Genomic DNA, 26,390 nt, shown 5'->3' with positions numbered 1-26,390 from the left:
GGGTTCCAATTCTAATTCTAATTCGTTACCGATCTACCAATCTACCAATCTACCAATTTTCTGGATTTTTTACGAATCGGTTTCTCATACCGGTTGCAGGTAAGGTTAATAGTTTTTGGAGATTCGTAAAAAAATCCAGAAAATTGGTAGATCTCAAAAAGGCATGCAGGTAGAGAATCGATCGAAGTTGCGCTGCTTTGTTAGGGACCTAGATACATGAACTCGGTTCCGCGCTTGGGTCTATGCAGTAATCAATTGGTTAACAGCCCATTCACTTAACTCAAAGTTACCTCAAACATAATTTTTAATATATGCTAATAGTCTGGTAACTCCTGAGTGACCTCAGTTTTGAAATGCAATGTGTTCGGATAGCTGAATGGTTAGAGTATAAGGCTGTCGTACGGAAGGTGACGGTTCAAATCTCACTGGCGGCAGTGGGATTTGTATCGTGATTTAACGTCGGATACCCGTCGACTCAGCTACGAATAAGTACCTGAGTCGAATCAGAGTAATAATCTCGGGCAAGCGCAATGCTGACCACATTGTCTCCTACAGGGGTACTGTAATCCTGTAATGTACCGTTACGGGTTTGAATGAAGTGCTCTAACACGCTTCAAGGCCCTGATTCAATTGGATTCTTGTTCCAACGATTATTATTATTAATGTGTTTGAATTTCACGTATTAGTTTGGTGTCTTCTAAGTAATTTTTAAGTTTCACATCTGGGTAGGTCTGATATTGCGAGAAAAATGTATAGGGATGGACATTTGATTCTTAGGTGAGCATTCGGTGTTGCCTAACCATCACCTGTTGGAACATATTTTGTATTATGTAGCATTCCGTAACGCGTTTATGAGTGGATAGGTATTCAAGTAACACCAAAAATTATATGTGTTATACAGTCCTCATCAAATTGTTATGCCTTGGAAAAACGCGAACAGGATTCTAAACGTCAAATTTTTTCGGAAATAATTCTTAAGGTCTTCACTATAATCCTTACAGTTTTAGAAGCGCTAAGCCAGGAGGCAACTTTTTCCTAAAATAACAATATTTGTGATATTTGTAACAGGGTTTGTACTAATAATTTATCATAATCAAGCAACGCACAACATTGCGCCGACGATTCATTGGTGCAAACATCCAGTTGGATTTAGCCCTTGAAGCATTTTAGAGCACGTCATTGGGGACCGTAATGTACACTTGGAGGCAATCTGGTCAGTATTGTCAGCCCAAAGCGACTAAAAACGGAAATGCCAGCTAGAAAACATTTGGCCTTTGTATTTTAGAATGTACGTGATATAATATTGGTCGGTTACTTTAAAAAAGCAATAACTATCAACCGCGAATATTATATTGAAGTATTAGAACAGAAATCACTATACTTGAAGAGCTATATTATTAAGGCAATGCACTGTGTCACAAGTCCATTGCAGCAATGGTTAAATGCATTAATTACACATCCCATCGCTTCGGCACATACTACATATATTCTGTACATATTCTCCAGATTTAGCCTCCAGCAACGTCTCCTGATTTCAAATGTCCAAAAGAATGCTCTAGAGAAAAGGAACCCAATTATGAAGTCATCGCTGCCATTAAAGCGTTTTTTGAGAAGCAAGCAAAGTCCTTTTTTCAGATACATAGATCTAGAAATGTTGGAGAAGAATGAGACTGTATAGCTGGGAGACTATATTAAAGAATAAATCGAAATTTGTTCAAAAAACAATTTTCTGGGCCAAGGACTTTTTGAACCATGTTGTATCAAGGTTCCTATCGTCTATAAAGTGTCCCACTTTTTCGACCTTGCTTACACAAACTTGGTTTAGCCTTTTACATTCCACTTTTCATGGTGGCCATCAAGTGTTATCTGTTGTCCTGCGATTATTGAATGTTTTTCATTCACTCATTTCATTTCAACACTAAAACTCAATTGTTTACACACCATGTAACTTTTGAAAGAAGTGTAGAACAGCCAAAAACCTATAAAAGCGTTAGAGTCCGCTACTTTATCGTCTGAGTTATCGCCCCGGTTTGGCATTAAAATAAACAGTCTAGGTAATTTGCCCAGTGTTTAAGTTCTCGATTTCAAGAACATGGTCTGAAATAGTCTAGATATGTAGCCAACCACCTTGGGTTTAACGCGTCAATGTTTGAACCACATAAAACAAATAGAGAAAGGCGTGACCATCCCACAGTTTGTTAAAAAACGAAGGATTTACTGCACTTACCAGGTGGAATATCTGGTTTTCAGGAAACTTTTAATAATTCATTTGTGTTACAAAACGTGCTTGCACTTCTTAAGTGGTAAATTATATCCCGAAAGCATTTTTAAAGTTTCTCATGCAGTCTCAAAAATGTTATTTCATTATCAAAAACTATTTTTGACGACCTTCATCAAAGTGTCACCCTCCTTCGTATATATTACGTCAACGCACACCACTCTAGACATTTTTAAAATTTTCAGTTTATATGATTGTAAAAAGTTGTCTGGTGATAGTATAGTGTTTTCTCTCATTTCACATATCACTATCAAAAAAGTTAGTCTTCCTGGGGAGAACGTCATTTTCAAAATTTCAACTCGGATCAGTTGCTGGTCAATTTCACCGTATTAATAAGCCAGAGGAAAAAAGAACTTGTTCCACAAAAACACATCATTAAAGAAATCCAAAACGCTACCTTGTTGCATATCAAACTCATTGTTGCGAATCAGATTGTTTTGATGCATTGATCTTTTTCAGCAGACCGAGATAAGAGCACATGACAAAACGGCAACAACCTTTCACAAAAGTAGCCACAATGATGTTTAAAAGTTAATTTTGACAACTTCATACATTTCCCCGAATTGATTAATTCATAACCGCCTTTTGATCTCTACACCAGAAGCTGCCTGATTTTATGCAGCCATTTCTACGGCAAATTTATATCCATCCATCCGAATCTGTACATACAATGAATTCGTTTCATGGCCCCGTTACAACGTATAATTTCCACACAGATAAAAAATACCATTTCCTATAATATAATCTTTACGTTTTGCCTGCTGTATGTCGAATGTTTCAACCCAAACCAACCATCGAATTAAATTCGAATTACAATCATAAATTACTTTAATTAAAATATGCAGATTGGCCGAGGAGCACATCATCCAGAATCATTTCAACTTTTAACCGAAAGGAAACCAGTGAGGAGATTCCGCGCATCCAATCCATTTAATCTCGCGAAATTTTAACAGCTTCAAATTGGTGTTCATTTAATAAAAGAACAGAAAAAAAATACACAGAATCGTTTTTTGTTGGCTTTTTCGGCGGCTTATCGATGTTACTTTTTTATGGGGAGCTTAAATCGGAGGATTTATAATTCACCTGATCATGGCAACCATTTCCATAATAATGTGAACGTCCAACTTTGTGTTGGATGAATCTGGGGGACATACGGAGTCTCATTCAGGGTTCTATGTTAGCAATATCAGCACTAGGATGACTATTGATGTAAGGAACTCTGGTTAGAGTAGTCATACATGGAAATAATATATGTTGGATTAGACTTAGGCCAGTAGATAAAAAACTTTGGTTTTACCCTTAATTTTCAATTTATGTATATATAAATAGTAAGTAGCTACTCCCGGGCAACCTGTTGAGAACACCTATTGATTCCTTTGCTATTTATGTCATTATAATTGCTTAATGTGTATCCAGATTGCCTACGCTCAAGACCATTCCTTAAGACATTGCGTGATACCCCACACATTTTTACTCTACCTCTTGCGCCAATAAGCGCTAATAAGTCTTTAGCTTTGCAAATATTTCCTACCATGTATGCTGTATTGGGGACTGTAACACAACAACCTCATGTAGAATTTTGTCGGGTATTTAGTTCTACATAGGACGGAACCAAAAAAATAAATGAAAAGAAATTCAAGCTCAAGACGAAAATACTCGTAGCCGACGCTATGTAAGTAGAAAATGTCTAGGTCCGTTTATGAAGAAGAAGATGAAGGAGCCTACAAGCAGATATCGGTGGAAAACATCGAGTTGTACAAATTTATTGGCGACTAGGTACAATGAATAAATTAATGAGCTGACTGACCAAACGCTTGTCGGTGTTAGCATCAGAGAATCTCATTTATCCGATAAGCCTCATGAGCCAGTAGTCAAGCTCAGACGCTTACTAAACCTAAACCTGGCGAGATTTCATACAAGTTTTATTTAGGGAATTTAGCGAATTAATTCGCTTTTTCGCGTTGCACGCAAGATAGGCTCCTAAGATGGCCGTAGAAGAATATGCGGCAAATGTTTGAGTTTTGCTTATAAAATTGATATTGATGAAAATGCTATAGAAGGTACAAGAAACACTGCCTAATGCTGCATATCGTACATGGTTTGCAAAAGGACATTTCAAATACCAATGCCCGGTATAAATTCTAAATCTGTTTCTATCCGTATGAGACTCTTTAGCTTGGCATTTAGCATTCGTACTAAAAAATTACTTTAAAATACTATGAATTAGTAAATTATGTTCGAATTGATGCTATACCAGCTCAGACCCTGTGAAATTACCAATTCAAATTCACTAAGGTAATCTGTTCAAAAAGCATCTCTGCAAACTGTATTTCGTATTAAATTACTCTCCCAATAAAGGTGACATAAACGCGTTAACGCTACAACGAATTGTATCTTGCCTGTCGATAAACACCTGAAAGTATTGGAACAAGCAAGATTCATGAAGATAGATCGTATTCGATTTTAATTGAACATCTTGTGTGAAATTTTCTCTGGTACAGAAATTATACGTTGCGGGAGAAATTTGTCACGCAGACGCGTTCGAAATGAACATAGAAAATATGATTTATTGCGTGCGCTGGATTCTAGGTGCTTTGTACGCTAAGGTTACAGGGCCTTACACAATATAATGTTTTATGGTGTTATCAGAGAGAGTGTTAGAAAACGAGTAATGGATTAGTTTGATGAAGAAGGATAAGGGACGAAACTGGGGAGAAAATCATAGAACTGGGAAAAACTGACTTCTTTCCAATAGCTAAGAAATTCTAATACCCTGGTAATAACCCGATTAGGTGCAAATAGCTGCCATCATCAGAGGGTCTCCAAGAAATTAAAATACGGTCCATAGTTACTACCATATAGCTTTAATGGTGTCGCTAGTAAAAATTACAGTTCTTTCGATTTGAAGCTCAATAAGGAAATAGTAGTCAGTGTTGGGTATAATGAACCTAAGGCAGACCTAAAGAATAAGGAAAAATTCTTGTAATTTCTGGAAGAACGACTTAACACGTCTTAAAGGTTTTAAGCCGCGACACTTCTCACCGACTCATGTAAATATAGCTTAGATGGAAAACTATTCAACTCGAAAAGATTGAAATACGATCTATTAAAAGTTTATTATTTTACATATTACGCTGGGATATTGCTGTGGATAACCTGCATGAAAGAAAATCAGCAAAGCTGCATAAACTGTCAGGTGTCAGGTCATCCTACCAATTTCTGATTTCTTCCAGAAAATTGTTTAATAACGGCATAAAACAACGGAGAGGCCAGTTAATAAGACGAAGATTAGATTGAACAAAACAGCAAATTTATTTTATTTATTTCAAGCGTTTCTTAATGCGCCAATCGCAATGGAAAATACGAGATACGTAAAGCGCTCAGTTTCAATTAAATCTCTATTACTAACCGTCAGTATGTTGGCTTCATTGGGATCAGACTACGGAGACACTGTTATCTTCAGATTTATCATAGTCCCAAATTCGAATGTGTTTGAGAATAATTCTGTTGTGAGACACTAAAAAGCATAATCTGGGTAACGCAGTTTTTAAGGTACTGAGCTTTGGATTTCCTGCGTGGCACAGCTTATAACGAAACCAATTGTTGCTTTTGATAGAACCTCATAAAAGGAACATATGTAGATAATATTTGAATCATGACACTACTATGAAACACTGCCAAATTATCTAGACCCCTGCTCTTTGTATCATAATATAAGTCGGCATCAAATAAAAACGGACTGTGCAAATCAGTATTGTTAAGAGATACCCTAAATTGACGTACATTGGGCAAGTCTTTAAAATATCATATATTGAAGATTTTCTGGACTGAAGTATGCCAAGTTTCATCTTTTGTTAGTCTCCTATTAACTCCTTTATGAAGTATAGCACATCGCCGCAGTTTCTTCATTTTCCTGTTTGATTTCCAATGAGACTGTGTTTTAGTTTCATTATCGTTAAACATAATACTATGCAAGTGACAAGCCTACAGCAGCAGACCAATACAAAGCAGAAAACGCAAACATTCGTCAAGAATCGAAATTCGAATCGAGGATAATGAGATTAGGAGTATGTTGCTCAACCAGGTCGATCGTCGCACCATTGGTCACTTCTTCTGCATATTTTGCTGTCCTCCGTTCAGCCTTTTCTTTTCGAAGCACTGTATAAATCTGAACGGCTATGCACTCTGCGCTTGCGAGGCAAGTTTAGAAATATAAGCCTCATAAACGTTCACGCCCCTACAGAGGAGACTGCAGAGTCGGAGAAGGATACCTTCTACGAGGCAGTAGAAAGAACCCTCGAAGCCTGTCCAAGATATGATATCAAAATCATACTTGGGGATTTTAACAGCCAAGTAGGGAAGGAGCCCGTATTCAGGCGATACGTTGGCTCCCATAGCTTACACGAAAAAACAAATGATAACGGACTGCGGACTATTCAATTAGCAGGGTCACACGAAATGGTTGTTGGAAGTACCTGGTTTGCGCGGAAAGCGGTCCACAAACATACGTGGGCCTCTCCAGACGGGACCACTTTCAACCAAATTGACCACGTGTTGATCGAACGCCGCCACCTCTCAGCCTTGATGAATGTCAGAACATATAGGGGGGCCAATATAGACTCGGATCACTATCTCGTTGGCATGGTGCTCCGAGCTCGAATAACAATACCACCTAGAATCCCCTCTGACAATCAGGTGAGAGTGAACACTGAAGCCATCCACAACACAACTCTCCGCGACACCTATAAGAGGGAAATGGATGCCGCAATAACCGCAGTCAATAGAGGACCTGGAGATGAAGCAACAACTAATGATCTTCACAACCACCTGAAGAACGTTATCATGGATACGGCCACAAATATACTTGGCCCCAGCCGCAAAAGGAGTCGGAACGGCTGGTTTGACGATGAATGTAAGCTAGCAACGGAACGGAAGAATGCCGCATACCGAGTAATGTTGCATTCTCAAAGAACGCGGGCACGCGCAGAGACTTATCACGAACTCCGTCGAGCGGAGAAGCGACTTCACAGACGGAAAAAGGAAGCCTGGGAGAACCAACAAGTCTGTGAACTAGAAAAGTACAGGGAGCAACCGCACCAGGCGCGGAAGTTTTACCAACAAGTCAGCAGGATGAAGCCTTATACACCTCGATGCTCATCCTGCCGAGACAAGGAGGGAAATCTGATTTCCGACAGAATGGGCATATTAGAGCGATGGGTTGAGTACTTTGATGAGCTACTGAACAACCAGAACATCGGCGAGTTGGAGGTCCCGCCAACTGAAGACGACGGACAAATACTGCCACCACCAAGTTTAGGAGAAACAGTCCGTGCAATTCATCGGCTAAAAAATCATAAGTCGCCAGGAGCCGATGGAATTACAGCCGAATTGGTTAAATATGGAGGCGACCAGTTACAAAAAATGGTTCATCAACTTGTGCTCAAGGTATGGGACAGCGAATCAATGCCTGACGATTGGCAGCGAGGCATAATCTGTCTCATACATAAAAAGGGAGATATCACACAGTGCAGCAATTATAGAGGTATCACGTTGCTGAGTACCATCTATAAGATATTCTCCACTATCTTGCTAGGCCGGATAGCCCCATACGCCCAGAACATCATTGGCCCATACCAAAGAGGCTTCACTCCAGGCAAATCAGCAACAGATCAGATTTTCTCTCTGCGGCAGGCGATGGAAAAACTGTTGGAATATGGACAACAGTTGCACCATCTGTTCATCGACTTTAAAGCCGCCTATGATAGCATAGCCAGGGTAAAACTGTACACGGCCATGAGGGAATTCGGTATCCCGACGAAATTAATAAGACTGACTAGGCTGACCCTGACCAATGTGCGAGGCCAGATAAAAGCAGCAGGATCACTCTCAAGACCATTCGACATCAACAACGGTCTACGACAAGGGGATGCGCTATCATGCGTCCTCTTTAACCTGGCCCTCGAGAAGGTGATCCGTGATGCTGAGGTGAATGCAAGAGGTACGATCCTCTTCAAGTCCACCCAACTACTGGCCTATGCTGACGATATCGACATCATGGGAAGAACCACCCGAGACGTTCAAACTGCCTTCATCCAGATCGAGCAGGCGGCGCGAGATCTTGGGCTGCACATCAATGAAGGCAAGACAAAATACATGGTGGCAACGTCAGCACCGAAGACGAATCAACCAACAACATCAAACCGCACTGGTCAAACACAAACACGAACAAGAATAAGGATAGGGGAATACAACTTTGAGACCGTTGACAATTTCTCCTATCTAGGGTCGAAAATCACAACCGATAACAACTACGATGATGAAATCCGCGCACGGTTGTTGTCAGCCAACAGAGCCTACTTCAGCTTACAAAGACTGTTCCGCTCGAAACGTCTCACCATAGGGTCAAAGCTCTTACTGTACAAGACTATGATCTTGCCAGTCCTCATGTATTCCTCGGAAACTTGGGTTCTTAGCAAGAAAAATTGCGAACTCTTGGCCGCGTTCGAGAGAAGAATCCTCCGAAGAATTTTTGGCCCCCTACATGAGGATGGACGATTCCGTAGCCTACACAATGACGAAATCTATGAGCGATACCATGACCGTCCGGTTGTGGATAAAATCCGGCTCAATAGGTTACGGTGGGCGGGTCACTTAATCCGTATGGATGAAGATGATCCCACCCGGAAAGTCTATAAGGGCAATATCTATGGTAGGAAAAGAAGACGAGGCAGACCCTGCCTCAGATGGAGCGATGGCGTGGGCCAGGACGCCAGACAGCTTTTAGGGATATCGAATTGGTGGACCTCGGCGCAAAACCGGGATGTCTGGAGTTCCTTATTAAGGCAGGCCTAGACCGGATACCGGTTGTTGCGCCGTTGATGATGATGATGATGTATAAATCTGAATTAAACAATTTTTCAGCCAAGCCATACCAAGAAACATGGGAGTCCATAATTTCTTAAAACGTCGTAAGGCTCCTGCACGGAGACCCTGGAGCTCTTAGTTCAGACGCATTTCCTTACGAGCGAGGAGGCCTGTGAGTCAAAGTCTTACTTGGAGGGTATGCAGCGTCAGTCATGTGAGATTATCAGATCAGCAATTGTCGCGGATAAAAGCCGGTGGTTAAAGCCCAGAATTTCTTCGTACGTAAATCTCCTTTCCTTTCCTTTCGGATGCGTATCGCACTTGTTTCGGATACGTACTGCACTCCTGGAAATACGTGCGTGGTTTTATATCGAAAGCAAGCAGACGCAGTCTTGCATCCGGGAAAGAAACTTAATTGCATTTTAAGGAGTACTGATACAGGTGGCATCAAAGTGCTGCATGCCCGGCAGATTTTCTTAATATTCCCTTAATATACTGCTCCTTCTCCTAGAACTCCACCTTTAATAGGCGTGCAGTGCTGGCGGACTACGTGAGTCCGGATGTTGAGTAGTGAAATCCTGCGACCATTGAAGCATCCTGGTCGTACCACACTGGCACCAAAAACTCTTGACGTTCTCTACGGGCTGCGCTACAAGCCAACCGAACTTCATAAGCGACTTTGCTCTGGATTTTCCAAGCAAGACAGAGTGGAAGACCGGCGACGTGTTGCAAGATTATTCTTCACCGACGGATCCCAGAGGGTCTGTGGAATCGCCGCAGGAGTTTTCTCTCATACACAAAACATAGCCGAGTCTTACGGTCTCCCAAAATTCACTAGTGTATTTCAAGCTAAAGTGCAGGCGAGCCCCAAGTGTAACACACCCATTATAACTGACAGGAAAGCGGCTATTAAGATTTTGTACTTAGTGGTGCAAGATTGCAAGAACTCTTGTACCAAACGTATGTAAATTCATACAAGAGTACGGTGGTCTGTAGACGAACATGAAGCTCCAGAGTTCGCCTACCCGACAATACATATTGCCGGAGAAGGGGGTGAAACCTTTAGGCACTTCGTTCGCGATTGTTCAGCTCTATCTAGACCCAGGCTATGGACATTAGGTAAACCATTCTTTGAGGACCTTAAGGAAATCTTTACTTGCAGGGTGTGGTAGCTGCTATCCTTCGTGTATGCCGAACCGTTGGGGTCCTGACTCGTTGCTCTTACCACAGCAGTCATGATCTTAGGAGTTTGTGGCATTAAAACGGCGCACCACAGCGCTCATTAGGCTTCTCGCCGCGGCTACTGATACCTACCTATCCTATGGATTTTTGATCGGCTTGATTAGATTGAAGAGCTGCTTATGTCCCGTTTTTGTTGGTTACGTTTCTGGACCTCTGCCCAGACAAAAGATAATCAGCACCGATATATACGCGATCTTTTTCGACTCTGGGATCCCAAACACATAAAGCATTCTTTTCTGCAACTATTTTGTTCTCATGCTCGCGGTAAACCGTTTTGTCAAGCTGAGCTTCCTCAGACTAACAAAACTTACACTTTTCCGAAGCATGTACGTCAATGGTGCAGCTAGCGAAACGTAATTCGACACAAATCGATAATATCTACACATTCTGAGCAACTGTCGCAGTTATCTGACAATTTTCGGAAGCAGAAAGTCCGAAATATTACGTACCTCGTCAAGATTGGTCCAAAACAAATAGTCCTTATACCGGAGATGTGTCCTAAGTAGTGAATATTCATAACAAATTGACTCTTCCTGAGGCTAAATGTGAAGCCAGCCAGGGTCTCATGCTGATGACTACTTTACTCAAGACCAGTTAGTGCTGGTAGAAGTTCTCTATGTACTCTTAATAAAGCGGAAGCTGCACTACGGATCCTGAAACAAGATCGAAACATTAGACATTGATTAAGAAAAGAACTAATTTTTTCCTTATTCTGTATTTTTTTCTTTATTTTCTATAGTATGCAATTGTTTCAGGGAGCACGTGCCTAGGTATTAGCACTGATGAAGGAGGCACATGGTCCCCGAAACAATTGTATGCCACAGAAAATAAAAAATTTATCTTAATCTATAATTAATGTAAAAAATAAAAACGTGGATACAAATTTCAACTTAATGGTTATCCGTTTATGGTGATCCAGAGAAGGTAGGCTCAACTCCCGTACTCTGCCGAAGTATTCAAAGCACTTAGACTTGCTGTGGCACATTCTTATTCTGAAGATGCCGTTCTGGTTCCACCGTCTAATCGCACTATCTACCCCCGGTCTACGATCCGCTCCTGATCTAGTCCTCATTTAGATTGTTTATAATAATTAAGGCTTGGTTTTGCTTTCCCACTAGTGTTATTTATTATATTTGCATATACTGATATTTCGGGAACCACTTGTTCCCTTCATCAGTACTACAAATTTTAGATTGATTACATTATAAGGCCAGTCACTTTGATTTTCCCAAAGCCTCACCTGATGACATCTCTGGATGAGGGAGAGGCGAACTGATTTAAAATTCCCTCCATTTGAGAAGTTCGGATCAATCCGCGGAGTCGAATAGTCCGATATTTTTCATTTTAACTTTAGTTAATAGTTTTTCTAGGTTTCTGGTATTTTTGGCTTTCTGGGCCTATTTCGGATTGCCGCTTTTATATTCGAATTTCCATCAGTGCATCAAGCTTATCATAGATTTCTTTGAGATGCACAGAAACTATTCGTAAGAATTCCCGCTTATCATTTCGTTGCTTCTATCCAAATCTCACGCGAAATATAAATTCTTCATTGGCACGAAACTTCGAAGAAGATAAATTTAATTGTACCACAATGCCCTCCATATTTTAGATACGCCTCACAAACTGCCTATATAAAAAATAGTATTTAAATTTTTCACGTCGTACCTGTTCAACTTAATCTGAAATATCTTCCCGTTGACCTTATCGTTTTAGAAGCATAAATAGCGTTTCCCTTACTAGTGGAAAAAGATGTACATATGAGCAGATACGTTACGTTGAAATCATTGATGCCGCATAACATCACATGACTCGCTCGCTCCAAAAAGGATACACATGCATATGCTTCAAATTTATTACTTCGTAGTTCTCAAGCATTTCATTTTATTCACAACGGGTGGCCAGTTGCTGAAGCTGTGGCTAATTTGTATCCGTAAAAAGAAGCCAATCGATCCCGCTGAACGACCGTACTCAATCGTTACGTTTCAGGCTCCACTTCTTATTTCTTCTTTTCCAGCCACAGATTCACATGTTCTTTTTTTCTCTCCCATTCGATGGGATACCTTTAGGTTCGTCTGAAGGCCCTGTAATAGTTGTATATGGGTTTTATTTGATTTTTAAGTTGCAGCCGGGAATAGTGATAGCAAACACGCTGTCACGAAGGTATTTGAATGCACAGATTAGGGTGGGTTTATAAAAACGAAAAATGATTTTGGGTCCTAATCACTCAGTTCAGAAATTACTATATTATATAAAGAAGAAGGTGTTAGGTTGTAGCTTCGACTTATTCCAAGAAAATACTCTCCTTTGAAGCACAAATTCTGAATAAAGCTCAATTTAATGAAATGGGTACTATATTTATGGGAGAACGTTCTGCAATTTATACCTAGTTACTGCAGAATTGTTAAAATTACCATGCTTACGTGCCCTGTACACATACCCTTAGCGCCGTCCAACCTTGGTGTAAGAATCAAAAATGCCAGACTTTTAAATCAAGAGAATTTTAAAACATTTTTTCGTGTTGTCATTTTCACCTGATACTGAAAAGATTTGAATTTACAGATGGATGTTCACCGCCAGCTAATGAGACCTTGAATTCGGTACCCTGCAGTGGGCATGGTAAATGCGAATCAACAGATAATGGTGGCTTTCATTGTAGTTGTCATTCAGGCTACACCGGACTATATTGCGAACACAGTAAGTTTAAGCATTACTTGTTACTCATTTCTTATGCATGCTGACTCAAAATATCCAATATCAGCTTTGTTTTGTTGCTGTTATTGTTTTATGGCCAGTCTAAAGTGGATAATGCTAATTAAAAACTCTTCTTGTCTCCAACACCATTTGCAGATCTTAACGAATGTTCTCCAAATCCATGCAAGAATGGTGGAATCTGTTTGGATGGTGATGGTGATTTTACATGCGAATGCACCTCAGGATGGACAGGTAAGCATATTTTTATCTAACCTATTCCGAAGCAGGAAAGTGGATGACCAGGGTTGTCATATTTTATGCATTGATAGATTGATGTGGGAACAATACAATAAAATCTGGATGTTTTCGTTTGGACTATTAACTCAAAAGAACCAATATTTTCATATGTTTGGATATATGTATTTCGTTCGCTTCTTGCTAGCAAGACGTGTTGTCAACTCCATTATGGCATTCACAGCAAACTAGTTTATAGACCTTTCCTACGCTATTCATTTTTTCAGGTTGCTAAACGCATAACTGCTAGCGGTCTTGTGAATGCTGAAAGTATATTTCATTCGCCATAATCCTAAATTTATTGAATGAAAACAAAAGACTTAAGCCAGCAACTTTCTAATACTAAAAACTTTTATCGCAAATTTAAATGGCGATTACATATTTAACTTTTTGTATGTACAATTTTCATTCGTTAGTAAATATAAACTCCAATTATGTAAATTTGATTGTTCGGAAACAAATTTACATACATATATATGTATTTACCAAAAACTCAACCATTGGAACTCCCAATGCTCGTTATTCTGCTTGTGGTTCACAATATTTGATCAAATTAATACAGTGAAACCTAAATACCTCGTGAATTATCTAACACACTAAATTAGGAGACTCTGCAAATTAAATGAGATTTTAGCCGAACATATGCTTCAAAGTTTAAACGGCAACTCATCCATTAATAAATACAAAATCACAGGTATCTCTCATCTGCTGGATTCCATGGTTGTTCCACGTTCGTTTGTCCTCTGCAACATTGAACATTGCAAGCATATCTTTCTCAGTTCTTACCCGTTCTTCATATTTATTTATTTCTTCTCCACACGTACCGGCGGCTCCGAAACGTGAAATATTTTAATTAAATTCTTAATCGTGGTATGGATAAGCTTATCTTTGATCCTTGGGCGTGCAAAGTGCCTGCATATTGGGTATAGTGAAAGATTCCTTGATGTTGCGTTTCGAGGGCGATTTTCAATGTTATGCTTTGTGAAACCTGTTCTCTTCTGTATCTACGTATAAATTGATGTAATTTGAAAATTACTTTCCAGGTAAAATCTGTACAGAACGAGCTACTCAGTGTTTACCTGGACAATGTCTGAACGGTGGATCATGCGTGCCAATAAATAAAGTATCAGTGTGTCGTTGCACTTCAGGATGGGGCGGTCAATTTTGTGCTGAGCCGGTAGATCAGTGTCAAGGTCAGCCCTGCCATAATGGAGGTACTTGTGAATCGGGTCCTGGTTGGTTTCGATGCGTCTGCGCTCGAGGTTTCTCTGGACCAGATTGTCGTATCAATGTCAATGAATGCTCTCCACAACCTTGCCTTGGAGGGGCCACCTGTCAGGATGGTATTGGAGGATTCACCTGTATTTGCCCACCTGGAAGGCATGGGATGAGATGCGAGATATGTAAGTTATAATATTCAGCACAAGAATGCTAACTTAATCTAAACTAAAACAATTCTTTTACATTTTACAGTGCTTTCAGATCCTGGATCTGTTTGTTTGAATACAACGACCCTATCTCCTTACAACCCCCTCGGGTTACCAACTAACGAAATAAATAAAACAACCGATTCGAACCGCTCAAACGAGGAGAATTGTAATGCATGCATCTGCGAAAGTGGAAGACCGAAATGCACGAATATTTGGTGTGGACTGCCAAATTGTTTGGCTAATTCAACGACATGTGAAAGTCACGAGGTAAGTGTAGACTATTTCATCTAATTTATTTGATTGTGTTACTTTGCATGGTAGAACTGAAAAATAACCCTCCATTAAAATTTGTATTCTACATAATGTAGCCATGGTTGTTGAAATGTGTGAACCCTAATTTAAATAATTATCAGGTGAAATATCTATCTTTATTTGGAGACTCCCGTCGCTATCGGCTGTCAAAGTAATGGAGTGGAGGTTCCCAAAGAACGATTTACCTAACGTCCGGTGCTGATACTAACTAGAGCTACATCTTGCCTTCCTCATCGAAATTTCTTATATTGGCCAAGTATCAATCACTGTGATCCTGTGAGCATTCGAGCGTGTCTAGTTTATAAACTACGGTGTCTGTATTGTGCCTTAGGAAGTTCTTCACAAAAATTTAGCACAAAGTAATGAATATGAGCCATCTGAAATCAACAAAAGACAGCTAGTACAAGTAGATTCCGCTCGTCACCCCAACAAGCTGGACGTAAACTTGAAGCAAACCGCCAATTAGAACTGCGGAACAATAGAGTCAACGGTTGCATCTTGACCTTGACGCAAACGAGGAACCATGTTCTTTTCCTCCTCAATTCCGACTACCCGTGCTTGAGTGCGCTAATATTGTTATCATATATGTAACAGCCTCAAGATTAACAAAGCCGACTTTGTTACGGTCATTGGTAGTTTAGTAAATGCCAAATGAGGAGTTGTTGATAAAACAAGATCAGATCTTTTGAAAAGCTCAACAAGTTGAGGCTATGACAGCAAGGGAGCTTATCTCTTAATCCGGTGAAAGTTTCCTTCCAGCTTTTTTTAGATCTGACTATCGATGCCATTATAGCATAAAAGTGTTTGGTACACCACAACCAGAAAAACTAGGCCCCGTTTCAAAAAAAAGTCTTTCTTATAAATGGTATCGCTGATGACGTCGCAAATTTCCAACCCCTCTAGATCGGAGAAAACTCAAGGCCCCCGTGAGGTCGTATTAAGCGGCAGTTTATATGTGATCAATTTATCATGCCCGCTCTCACAAGGATTTAGCCAACTGCTTAAATCAAGCAGAATATCGGTAATACAGAAAGCGAGATCCACATCAAATGGACTCTCTGGACACACAAAGTCTCGTGACGAATATTCTACTCTAAATCTAACTCATAATTTTATATCCATCTCAACAACCTTCAAACGATCATATGCTTTTTATTTGAGGATGAACCTGCCTCTACTAAAGCAGAAATCCGATAGAGTGATCATTTTTACAAATCCCAAACAGCAAGATCTCGATAAAGAAGCATGTATGCGTCTTCATATAACAATTGACAATTCAATTTTAATGTTGATCTCTCCAAAATCTTCAATCGGCAAAAAACGCAAACTACCTGCTGAAGTTCAAGGGACGCAGGATTTGCACTCTGATATCAGAAGAGAAAGTAGGTCTTGTACAAATGGCATGGTGGTGAGCGTAGTGGGGATTGTCTGGGGCCATTTAGCTTCCCATCTGTCTTTCTTTTAGAGCAGAAGTCATCTACTCATCCTTTAGGCAGTCGCGACCAAACAAAGTCATGCATCAAAGACATCGTGGGAGTATTAGGTGAGGTGCCTTGTAAGTGAAAGGGTTGGTAAAGAAACAACTCGAATGCTCGAAAGTCAAAATGCTTCTACCAACGAAAACCCATACTTTCACCTTCAAGGCATCAGTTCAAGGCAAAGCAGACAGATAACAATTCCAATAACGAAAATGAAATCGTGATATACTCTTAAAGGATAAGCAACTTTTCTGTACCCTACATTTGCTTTACGAGAAATTCGTCCTGAAACCAATCAATTGCTAGATCGGTTCTCCCAGAGAAACCGAATAAGTGCGGTAGGAAATTAGTTTAGATCAAAATGTTGAGCTTTGCATTTTATCTTCCAAGCAGTCCAAAGAAAAGTTTGAAGATAAAATAGCCTCAGATCATGAGTGTTGCTTCTTTAGGGCCTACTGCTGTCAATTTTACATTAAGCGCCATTTGTTACGAGTATAAGGTGTTACAGGCATCTAGAACTCAACCGCCAAATAGCGGGTATTGGTATTGGTATGAAAATTGGCTATGGTGTCAGTGCAGGTCCACACGCATTCAAATATAGCTGCTCAAAGATGTTGACCGACACATGTTTCCTTGCCAATATCTTAGCTATGTAGTTAGGTCGTGATGACGGGGGTTCTCGGCATTTCAGTCTACCCATTTCCTATGGCGAGAACTGGCATAATCGGAATGCCACTTTTTGGAAAAATCATATTGAGGCGGTGCAATAGTCGAGAGGGCGAATATCAGCGTTTTGTATTTGTCTTTATACTAACCCGCTGTTTTAGGTTTACCACTTGCACAACATTAAGTATAATGATAGCGAAACTGAAGTACACTACAAAAAATATAAAAGACGAATATCAAAAAAGAGACCTTGGACGCGCTATATTCCACAAAAGGAGTGAACAAGACACATACAAGCTGAGAGCTACCAGAAAGCTAGGATACAAGGATTTTTAAGTTAACTACTAAAAAGCCAGGAGTCCAATTAGCGCTGTGGTGCGCTGTTTTGATGCTACATGACTGGAACAGCTCCCCCATCCTGCAACTAGAGATCTCTTTGAAGTCGCCAAAGAATTGTTTACTTTGTGTCCGAAACCTGACTCTAACTAAAACTGGCCAATCGCAAAGGAAATGCCTGAGGGTTTCGTCCTCCTCCCCATAACTTCGACAATGTAAATTTTCAGGGCGACATGGTCCCCTATAAGCCAATGCCCCGTGCAAACTGTTTTGCAGCCCGGTACACGTTTGCACCCATCTGGCTTAAAAGCTTTCGCGACAGGGCCTTGTTTTAGCACAGTCAAATCCTCCTTGACATGGCGCAGGTGGTGATCCTTCACCATGTGAAGTCAGCGGCTGTTAAGTAGTCCGAGTAGATTTCACAGTTGACAGTCGCCACCGAGATGGCAACTGCACCTACCTGGGAACTGTCAAGAATAGAGGCCTCCCTGGCCAGTCCGGCAACCCTTTTATTCCCCTATATGTTCCTATGACCGGGAATACAAAACAGGGTGACTTTGAGCTTACCGCATAGTCCATTCGGCGCGTCCCTGCATAGCGACACTAGCCAATGTTTACAAACTCCTAATGGCCGCCTGATCATCGATCAGAATGACTAAGTTACGTTTGGGGCTCCCATCACGCCCCAGCTATGAACAAGCTTCCAGTAACGCCTCTGCCTCCGCTTGGAATACAGTACCGAATCATGGAAAACCGTATGGTTCAGCTACTACGAGAAAACCCCTCCCCGACTCCACAGACTATCTTTGATCCATCAACGAAGAATACTATATCATAAACTTGGTTGGAAACTCCACATCGAAATTTCTGTGGCGTTGGGAGTGCTCAGAGTTCCTGAGGCACTTCGTCTCTGATGTTACTAGTGCTGTAAGGCTTCGTTGTCCAACATCCGGACTCACGTAGTGTAACAACACTCTTTTCCAAAGCGCCATCCATGACTTCACTTCTAACAGAGCCCCCCAATACCACCAGGTCGAAGGCATACGCTGCCACCTTCACTCCGCTCCTGATCAATGCCGGTAGAATTTCATTAATAGCTCTCGACTAAATCCGCGGAGATACGGCGCCACCCTGGGGCGTCCCTCTTCTCGCATTTCTGGTCAAGTGGCTACCTCTCAGATCTGATTGATTATCCTACTTCTTAGTATGGATACTATCCAATGCGTAAGAAATCCCTCCAAGCTTCTTTTGGTCTGAGCCTAATTAATGGCCTTGGTACCAACATTTTTGAATGAGTGTAAAATTCATGAAGGCAGCTGAGGTATTCTGCTTGTAAAGTAACGATCACGCAACCTTGCTAATTCGTGAACAGCGTTCTATGTGGCTTCATCTCTACGAACGTCCTTAAGTGCATGTCCAGGATGCACTCTAAGGTCACGAAAAAGTGACGCTAGTTAGCCAAAGCTCCTTTCGGTATAAATACTACACGCGCGCGTCTCCAGGATTGCGGTACGAATCCGAACGGAATCTGGTAAATCCGATAAATCTCCACAAATTACGACACAACCTGTGGTTAGTTTAAGATCTGCAATTTTAAAATCAGTAGCTTTTGCGATCTTGCTCGCGAAAAGTTCTAAGCGGTGGATACTCACTACAAGAAAAGCTTCAAGATGTGTTTTATTTTTCTTTTCTACGGAGTCGACATACACCTTCCGTTCGTGATCCTTCATCAAGCACAGTAATACACTCCCAATCATGAATTAACTTTAGAAATTTCATTGTGGTATGGTTTTTTCCTAATTCCGCGCCATTCAAGTAAACTCTTTCGAAATGATCGCTGCTACTAACGAATAAAATAGAGAATACTGGAGTTGCTGAAGTAACTCCTCTGTGTTTACGTTAAGCTGGTTGATCAAGCTAGCAACTCATGTTATTGCTTTCTCAGTAGGACAATATGGGAACCTAGAGACTTTAGTACCGAAGTTCATTTCCGGCGCTCAAATCATCGGTCAGCGAGCACCCTAATTAAATAATCGCCCTACCTTTATTTGATCGAAATTCGCTCAATCTTCTCCCTCTTTTAACCTTCCCTACCTCTCAGTAAATAGGCTGACTCTTTTTAATTTTATGGAAACTTTCAGTCCGAACTTTGATAATAAATATCTCTTTATTCTAGGTTTGCGTGCCGTCATTGCAGGAAACATGCCTGTCACCGCCATGTGAGCCCCGCGGCGACTGTCGTTCACTGGAACCATCCAAAAGAGTTGCACCACCAAAGCTGCCCGCCTCGCCTGATTGCTGGCCGAATCAAGCAATACTCAATGAAAATTGTGCTCGAATATCAATACTTCTGGAAACTAAGCACATAATTAGTGGAGCTTCTGTTGAAGGGATTTGCTTAAATCTGCGTTCTTTACTATCTGCTCGTTTGGTCAGGCATCCATCGTCCACTGCTCAGTTGATCATTCTTTGTGACATAAAAAGTGGAAGTAACGATACTATAGAAGTGACCATGGTAAGATGCCTTGAAGTTTATTTATGAAGTTGCAATTGTAAAAAAGTATTTTTAATTTACAGTCTTCATCGACCATTGAAGATAGTCAATTGTCGCTGGCCGTTCGACTGATGGGCGAAATTTTATCGCGACATAGTAGCCGCAATCAACCCGAAGCGGCTGCTCTTACGTCTGTATTGGAAGTAAAAGTAGAGACGGCGTTAATATCAAATGAAAGAAGTGGTTCCGGACTCTTAATTGGAATTTTATGCGGTGCTGCAATAGTAACCTTTGGATTCGCAACCTTTCTAATATTGGTGTGGAAACAAAGAATTTCAATACGCTCTGGTTCGGGAGCTAACCTTTCACCTTCAATGGACACCTCCCGACATGACGAGGAAAAATCTAATAATTTACAGAATGAGGAGAATCTTCGAAGATACGCTAACCCGCTGAAGGGAAGTTCGAGTTCCTTACGAGGTGCTATGGAATTAAGTCTTACCCCAGCTCCCGAAGTATCAGCGATTTCCACTATAGCTGGACCAAGTGCTTTACATCGATCTCAACCTCTCTATCCGCCTTGCGAATCCGATTTCGATAAAGACATCGAGAACCCGAAAGTTCAGCACAATCGACGAAGCTCACAAATCCTTCTACATAAAACACAAAATTCAGATATGAGGAAGAATACTGTAGGCTCAATCGAAAGTCCGCACAAGGATTTTGGTAAGCGGTCGATAAACTGCCAATCGATTCCGTCGGCCATAGTCGATTCCGAAGTGCTAACTGTACATGTATGAAGCAGAGAACTGAGATAAATTTTATTATCGCATGTGACTCTAGCCTAGTTAGATGTTAATATTATCTTTGTAACAGACTTATTTAATTGCTAATGCTAATATAGTGCTAAGTAAATGAAAGTGAAGTTACAGTGAGGCATCAGCATTAATTGAATGAGGATTTCCATGACTGTCACACAAAGATCCGTGGAAAGTTTTGAAGATAACCAAAACGAAATATTTTTCATCGGTAAACTGGTGCTGTTGCCTCACTGCGCCTAATTACTTGTATGCCTAATAATTCGAGCGAATGTGAAATTGTTAAAACATGCTAAGTTGTATTTTTATTTATTCACTAGACAGACAGGAATAGAAGTGATTTCACGTGACCATTCCCTCTGAGCTAATATCTGTAATAATAGTGCTAGTGCTCGAAAAAAATATTTCAACTACTTAAACCGCAATGATTTCAGTTGGAAGGCTTTCCCCTTGAAATTTTGTATCTATTCACATAGTTTCCAGTAAGATACAATAAAAATCACGTATAGCATTACCTTCGTAAGTCGGATAGAATTATCTTTTTTGTATAGAGATTTTATGTTTTATTGTTGCCTATTTTTTAAATAATTGTCTATAATCGAGAATAAAATAAAGTATTGGAATTTTATTAACGTTAAGATATCGCCGAGAACTTTATCATTTGCCTCAAAAATAGATCTTGCCTGCCTACGATGTAGTTTTTTATACATGTTCATAAATAGTTTCCTCACTAGCTACTTTCTACGTGCAATTTCTTAAGATTTTTCCTGTTGCAAACAACCTGTTTATACTCGCAAACTACTTTTGTAAGCATGTTCTCATCCAGACTAAAAACCTAATAGGTTTTTATATTTCGGCAAAAATCAGTCAAAATCCTACAAATTTTAAAATTAAATATCGCTCACATTCCCAGTAAGCACTTTGATTCTGCGCCCATGCTATGTAATGGCTTACCAAATCAAACAAGCGAAAAATAAAATTATTTTTAAAGTAATCCATGAAATTTTCGAAATTTCTTGACGGTAGAGTGTGATATTAATTATTAATTCATACCTTAAGTGTAAGTTTCCTAAGGGTATACATGCTTCATGTATTTAATAAATTATAGACAGTGAAAAATGTATAAATAAGTGATGGTTGTTTCCAACTTGTTTAAGTGCTCTCCAAACAACTTATTGTAAAAAATAGTGAAATAGATTTATTAAACTAGAGAAAAATTATCAAAAGACTATTGAAAGTATATTCTACCAATGTGTAAATAAATTATGTAAATAACTCTTAGTTTTATGTGGGCATACAAAACTCATCAAAACGGGCTCCAGAGACTGGTGAGAAAATACAGTTCCACCCCCAGAAGTTACAAACAAAATCCTAGAAATAAAGTAATTATCACAGATTTCCAGTTATATAAACACTGAACTAATTCGTCTATAATTCATTCACCAAAATACTCGAATTTCAAATGAAAAACAGTAGCCTGGAATCTTCAATCAACTTCTGATAGGATGGTCTCCTATCAAAGGATTTGTTTTGGCCGTAGCTTTAAAAGTCTAAATATTACAACGAATGAAATGGCTAGGACCGATTTGAAATGTATATGATCAGTACTAAGTACTTAAATTATTTTATGCTTTTACTCTATCTTACTTTCTTTTTTGGCTTTGACAGTTTGAAAACATATATTCATAATCACAGTCAATTAAAGTCGTAACTGATCCTCCTTTTAAAGTTAGCAAGATATTTCCCAAATACCAAGTGCTAAATAAATAAATTCTATCCAATTTCTTCAAGTTTGAAAAGTCTGAATAAACATTTAATGCAATACTCAAAATAGGAATTATTAATTTTGAAAATTTCCTCTTTTTATAAGCCAACCATTCCGAAAGAAAGAATAATGAGAATCCGATTGTGAATTTTATATAAACATAATTAAGAATTTAAGTGAAAAAAATACGAAAAAAATGTAAGTTGAATAAAGCGTTTTAATTAAAATATATCTTTCCTTAGAAGTTAATTTCAAACATGTTTTGCAGGTCCTCAAGAGAAGCAAATGGAATGCAGATGATCTCAACTATTCCGATTCTCTTCTGTTTTTGGGTTTGCATTTAGCAATGCTTGGTGAAAGCTTGGAGCACTGACTTTGTGCAGTCCTTCTCCATTGACTGTTATGAGCTACAAGGACAGGGCTAAAATTTGCATGCAAAGATTCCGATTTGCGGCCGTGCAGGTACACTCGCACCTAAACACAGCTCACTAAAAGTATCTTTCGCCAAACTCTTGCACTCCACTATACTGGCTAAGATTCTTAACAAACTTCATCTGTTCTCACCCATTGCCTCTGAGATCCCCAATGGGTTGTACTTGAATATATATATATTTTTTGAAACGCTACTGCGCCAGGCTGGAGCAATGTGTGAGTTTCTCACTAACTAAAACCACTCCCACTTCTCCGCCCATATCCCCGCGGAACCACCGTGAAGTATTATTCCGCAAGAACGGTTCTGTTTTTCACCAACACAACTAAGCCACGCTTTCCAGCCTCGACCCAGTTCAAGTAGCTTTTCCTGAATTGCAGTTGCTCTTGCGTTTATCGGACTCCGATTTTCTCCGAACCTCAGAAAGACTATGGGGTCTAATAAGTGATTTGAAGGCGTTCTTTCTCCTCTCTCTTTCAATCGCGAATTTTGGACAATGGAACATAACATGCTCCAGGTCCTTGGGTGTAGCAACACATTCGAGACAGTCCGAGGGTTCATCCAATCCAAAGTACTTCCTGTATCCACCGTGTCCCGTAAGGAATTTTGTTAAATGGTATTTCAATTCTCCGTGTTTTCGCTTGACTCATCTCTCAATACACGCCATCAGTATATGTGCGCCGCCGCATTTTTCGGAATTATTCCACCATTGCTGCTGTCTCCTGTACAGATTCGCCCTCCGTCTTCGGGAGAGACAGTGTGCCTCATTCGCTAAAAGTCCAAGGGAATCATCCCGCGACGACACACACTCCCTCACTGGATACTGTCCTATATGCGCCGCACGCCCTCAGTGCAATTGGTCGGTAAGCCGACCCTCGGGATATTTTGCAAGTACTACCACCGCCAGATCATCTGCTAAACAAATCAACGTTGTTTCTTTTGGCACGCGGAGCATCTGCTGTCATAACATATTCCCTCGGCCCGTCATTCATCTCGTACCAAAAACCTCTCTCTGAGAGGTAACTCTCCATAATCCGAGCTAAGTAACCAGGGACACCCAGTTTAGCTAGGGTGTCTTTAATCCAACTCAAGTTAAAAGCATATCTGACATCCAGTGTCACCACTGTGCAGCAGTTACCAGTGGCCGATGCCTCCTGAGCCAGGTCCACGACCGTTGCTATTGCGTCGACCGTGAATCGCGCTCTGCAAAACCCATACTGTCGCTTCGTTAGACCACCCGCTAACTCGACGAACGAAAGCAGCCTGTTGTAAATCACTCTTTCCAACATCTTCTCCATAGTGTCTAACAGAGGGCCATATGAAGAAGGTGCCCCGGTTAGTTTTTGAGGTCTGAGTAGTACCTTTTCCCCTGGGTGGGAAACACTCCTTTCACCAGGCATGATTCAAATGTGCTTGTTTGATTTTAATAGCCATTTGTTCAGAATCCCTTCCAATGTCGGAGCCCTATTACCCCCAATTCGTTCATATATCTCTCGTAGTTCCTCTTCAGTCGCCCGGGGATTAGGAAAACGTCCTGAACCGTTGGCTGAGGTCCACTTTCTTTTCGTTATGAGAAAAGGATTGCGATTCTTTTAAATAACAGTCGCGGGCACGTCACTTGGGATGATTTTTATCCACGAATCTTCTTCATTACAACCTTGTAAACGGGTTCATATTTGCTTGAAGATACAACTGCTTGTAGCAATTCCGCTTACTTTCCCGTATACCCTTCTTAAGGCTACTTCAAAGATCGTGGTATTCTTTCTCCGAATGCGGATGTTCTCGCTTGCAGACACGATTTTCTCAACAACAGTTCCACCAGTAGTTTGGCTTCTTACTGTGTCGCGGCATTGTTGAGCTGCATGCCTCAGCTACCCGCTGGCATAGCTGGCTCACTTTTTCCAGTGCCATCCCCTTCAGATCGTGACTTCCTTCTGAAGCCGCCAGGAATGTCTCTTCCTCGAAAGTTCCAGTGGGCCAGCCAGCTATCCAGATTTTTCCACTTCTATTGCTCATTCGACAGTCGCCTCCTCCATTGCTAATGTCGAGACAGATGACCTGGTGGTCACTATGAATGTAGCATTTACTCACCCGCCAGACCATCCCTTTTGCTAACGAGGTAATGAGGTAAGTCAGATCGACAATCGAGCCTAGCCCTCTCTTGAAAAGTGGACGTATCCAACGTTCACCAGTACAACGCCCAGCTCCGTGGAAGTTTCAAGCCGGTTTTGGCTCCTGATCTTCACCACTCGGCTTCCCCAGTCTAAGGCGCACACGTTAAAATCGATGGCAATAATTTTAAGACTGTTGTCCTTAGCGTTCAACATCAAGTCGTCTAACATCTCCCCATATTCCGTTAGTGTTGCACTAGAATGAACATAACTCCCGTGACGACTCTCGACTGCCTAGAGGTAATGTTGTTCTCCGTGTTAACCTTCTAAGTTCTAAACCTTTTATGAAAAGGGTTCGGTGTGGATTTCGTTTCTTGCCCAGACGAAACCAGGAAAAACCAGGTTGGTTTCCACTTTTCGAAGCGATAAAAAATCTCAAATTAAATGGTATCACCGGCGCCAAGAAAATAGGTGTTTTCGTGTCACCCTTTACACCCCTAAAAATGCGAACGATTTTGTCAAAGACGAAAAGTTGAAAGAGAAAGGCCTGAGAGCCTTTATACCTGAAAACTATATTTATCGCTTCGGTATTATGAAATGAATAGCAACTTCCTTCACGGAGGAGGAAATCCTCGAAGGAATCACCTCCCCAATAAAAGTTGTAAAAGTGGAAGGGAAAACCCCGAGCAGTTTCTTCCGTCTATTACTGCGAAATCCACTTTCTCGGAATCTGACCTCTCCGAAAAATCTTTGGTTATACACGGCTGAATGTAGAATACCACATTCTCCAACCCCGACAATGCGGCAAATGTGGAAGATTAGATCACTCTTCTAGCCAGTGCAAAGCTTCCAATGAAAAATATCTAAAATGTGGGAAAAGCGCGGCATGCAATGATCCATGCGAAAGCCCTAAATGCTCGCTTTGCAGCAGCCCTGATAACCAAATTCGGAGTAAAGATTGTCCAAAATGGCTCAACATAATCACATAACTAGCATACAGAACTTAATAATTGAAGAAGTCCAATGGAATTCTGCCAATTATTATGATGTCCATGTTTTGAAAAATTGTATTAAGAAGAAACTGGACATATTTACAGCCTCCCAACTTCTCACAGCAAAAGAAATCATCAAATTAAAACCTACAACAGGAAGTTTTTGAGAATATCTATCCAAACCTTTCA

The 26,390-nt window shown here is 40.5% G+C and overlaps 1 protein-coding gene across 1 annotated transcript in view; it reads left to right on the top strand.

The window, feature by feature from the left end:
* Positions 1-22,980, top strand: part of LOC119652452 (protein serrate) — a 168,388-nt gene extending 145,408 nt beyond the window's left edge. Inside the window, exons 12-17 of the mRNA XM_038056597.1 lie at positions 12,944-13,078; positions 13,232-13,327; positions 14,413-14,772; positions 14,843-15,066; positions 19,768-20,106; positions 20,169-22,980. Of these exons, the coding sequence (XP_037912525.1) occupies positions 12,944-13,078; positions 13,232-13,327; positions 14,413-14,772; positions 14,843-15,066; positions 19,768-20,106; positions 20,169-20,885 (1,871 nt within the window). The 3' untranslated portion in view covers positions 20,886-22,980. The remainder of the gene's footprint in view (positions 1-12,943; positions 13,079-13,231; positions 13,328-14,412; positions 14,773-14,842; positions 15,067-19,767; positions 20,107-20,168) is intronic.
* The last annotated feature ends 3,410 nt before the right edge of the window (positions 22,981-26,390 follow it).

This window comes from Hermetia illucens, chromosome 3 (assembly GCF_905115235.1).
Source record: "Hermetia illucens chromosome 3, iHerIll2.2.curated.20191125, whole genome shotgun sequence".
NCBI lineage: Eukaryota > Metazoa > Arthropoda > Insecta > Diptera > Stratiomyidae > Hermetia > Hermetia illucens.
The sequence above is the reverse complement of the archived record's forward strand: the minus strand, read 5'-3'. Positions and strand labels throughout refer to the sequence as shown.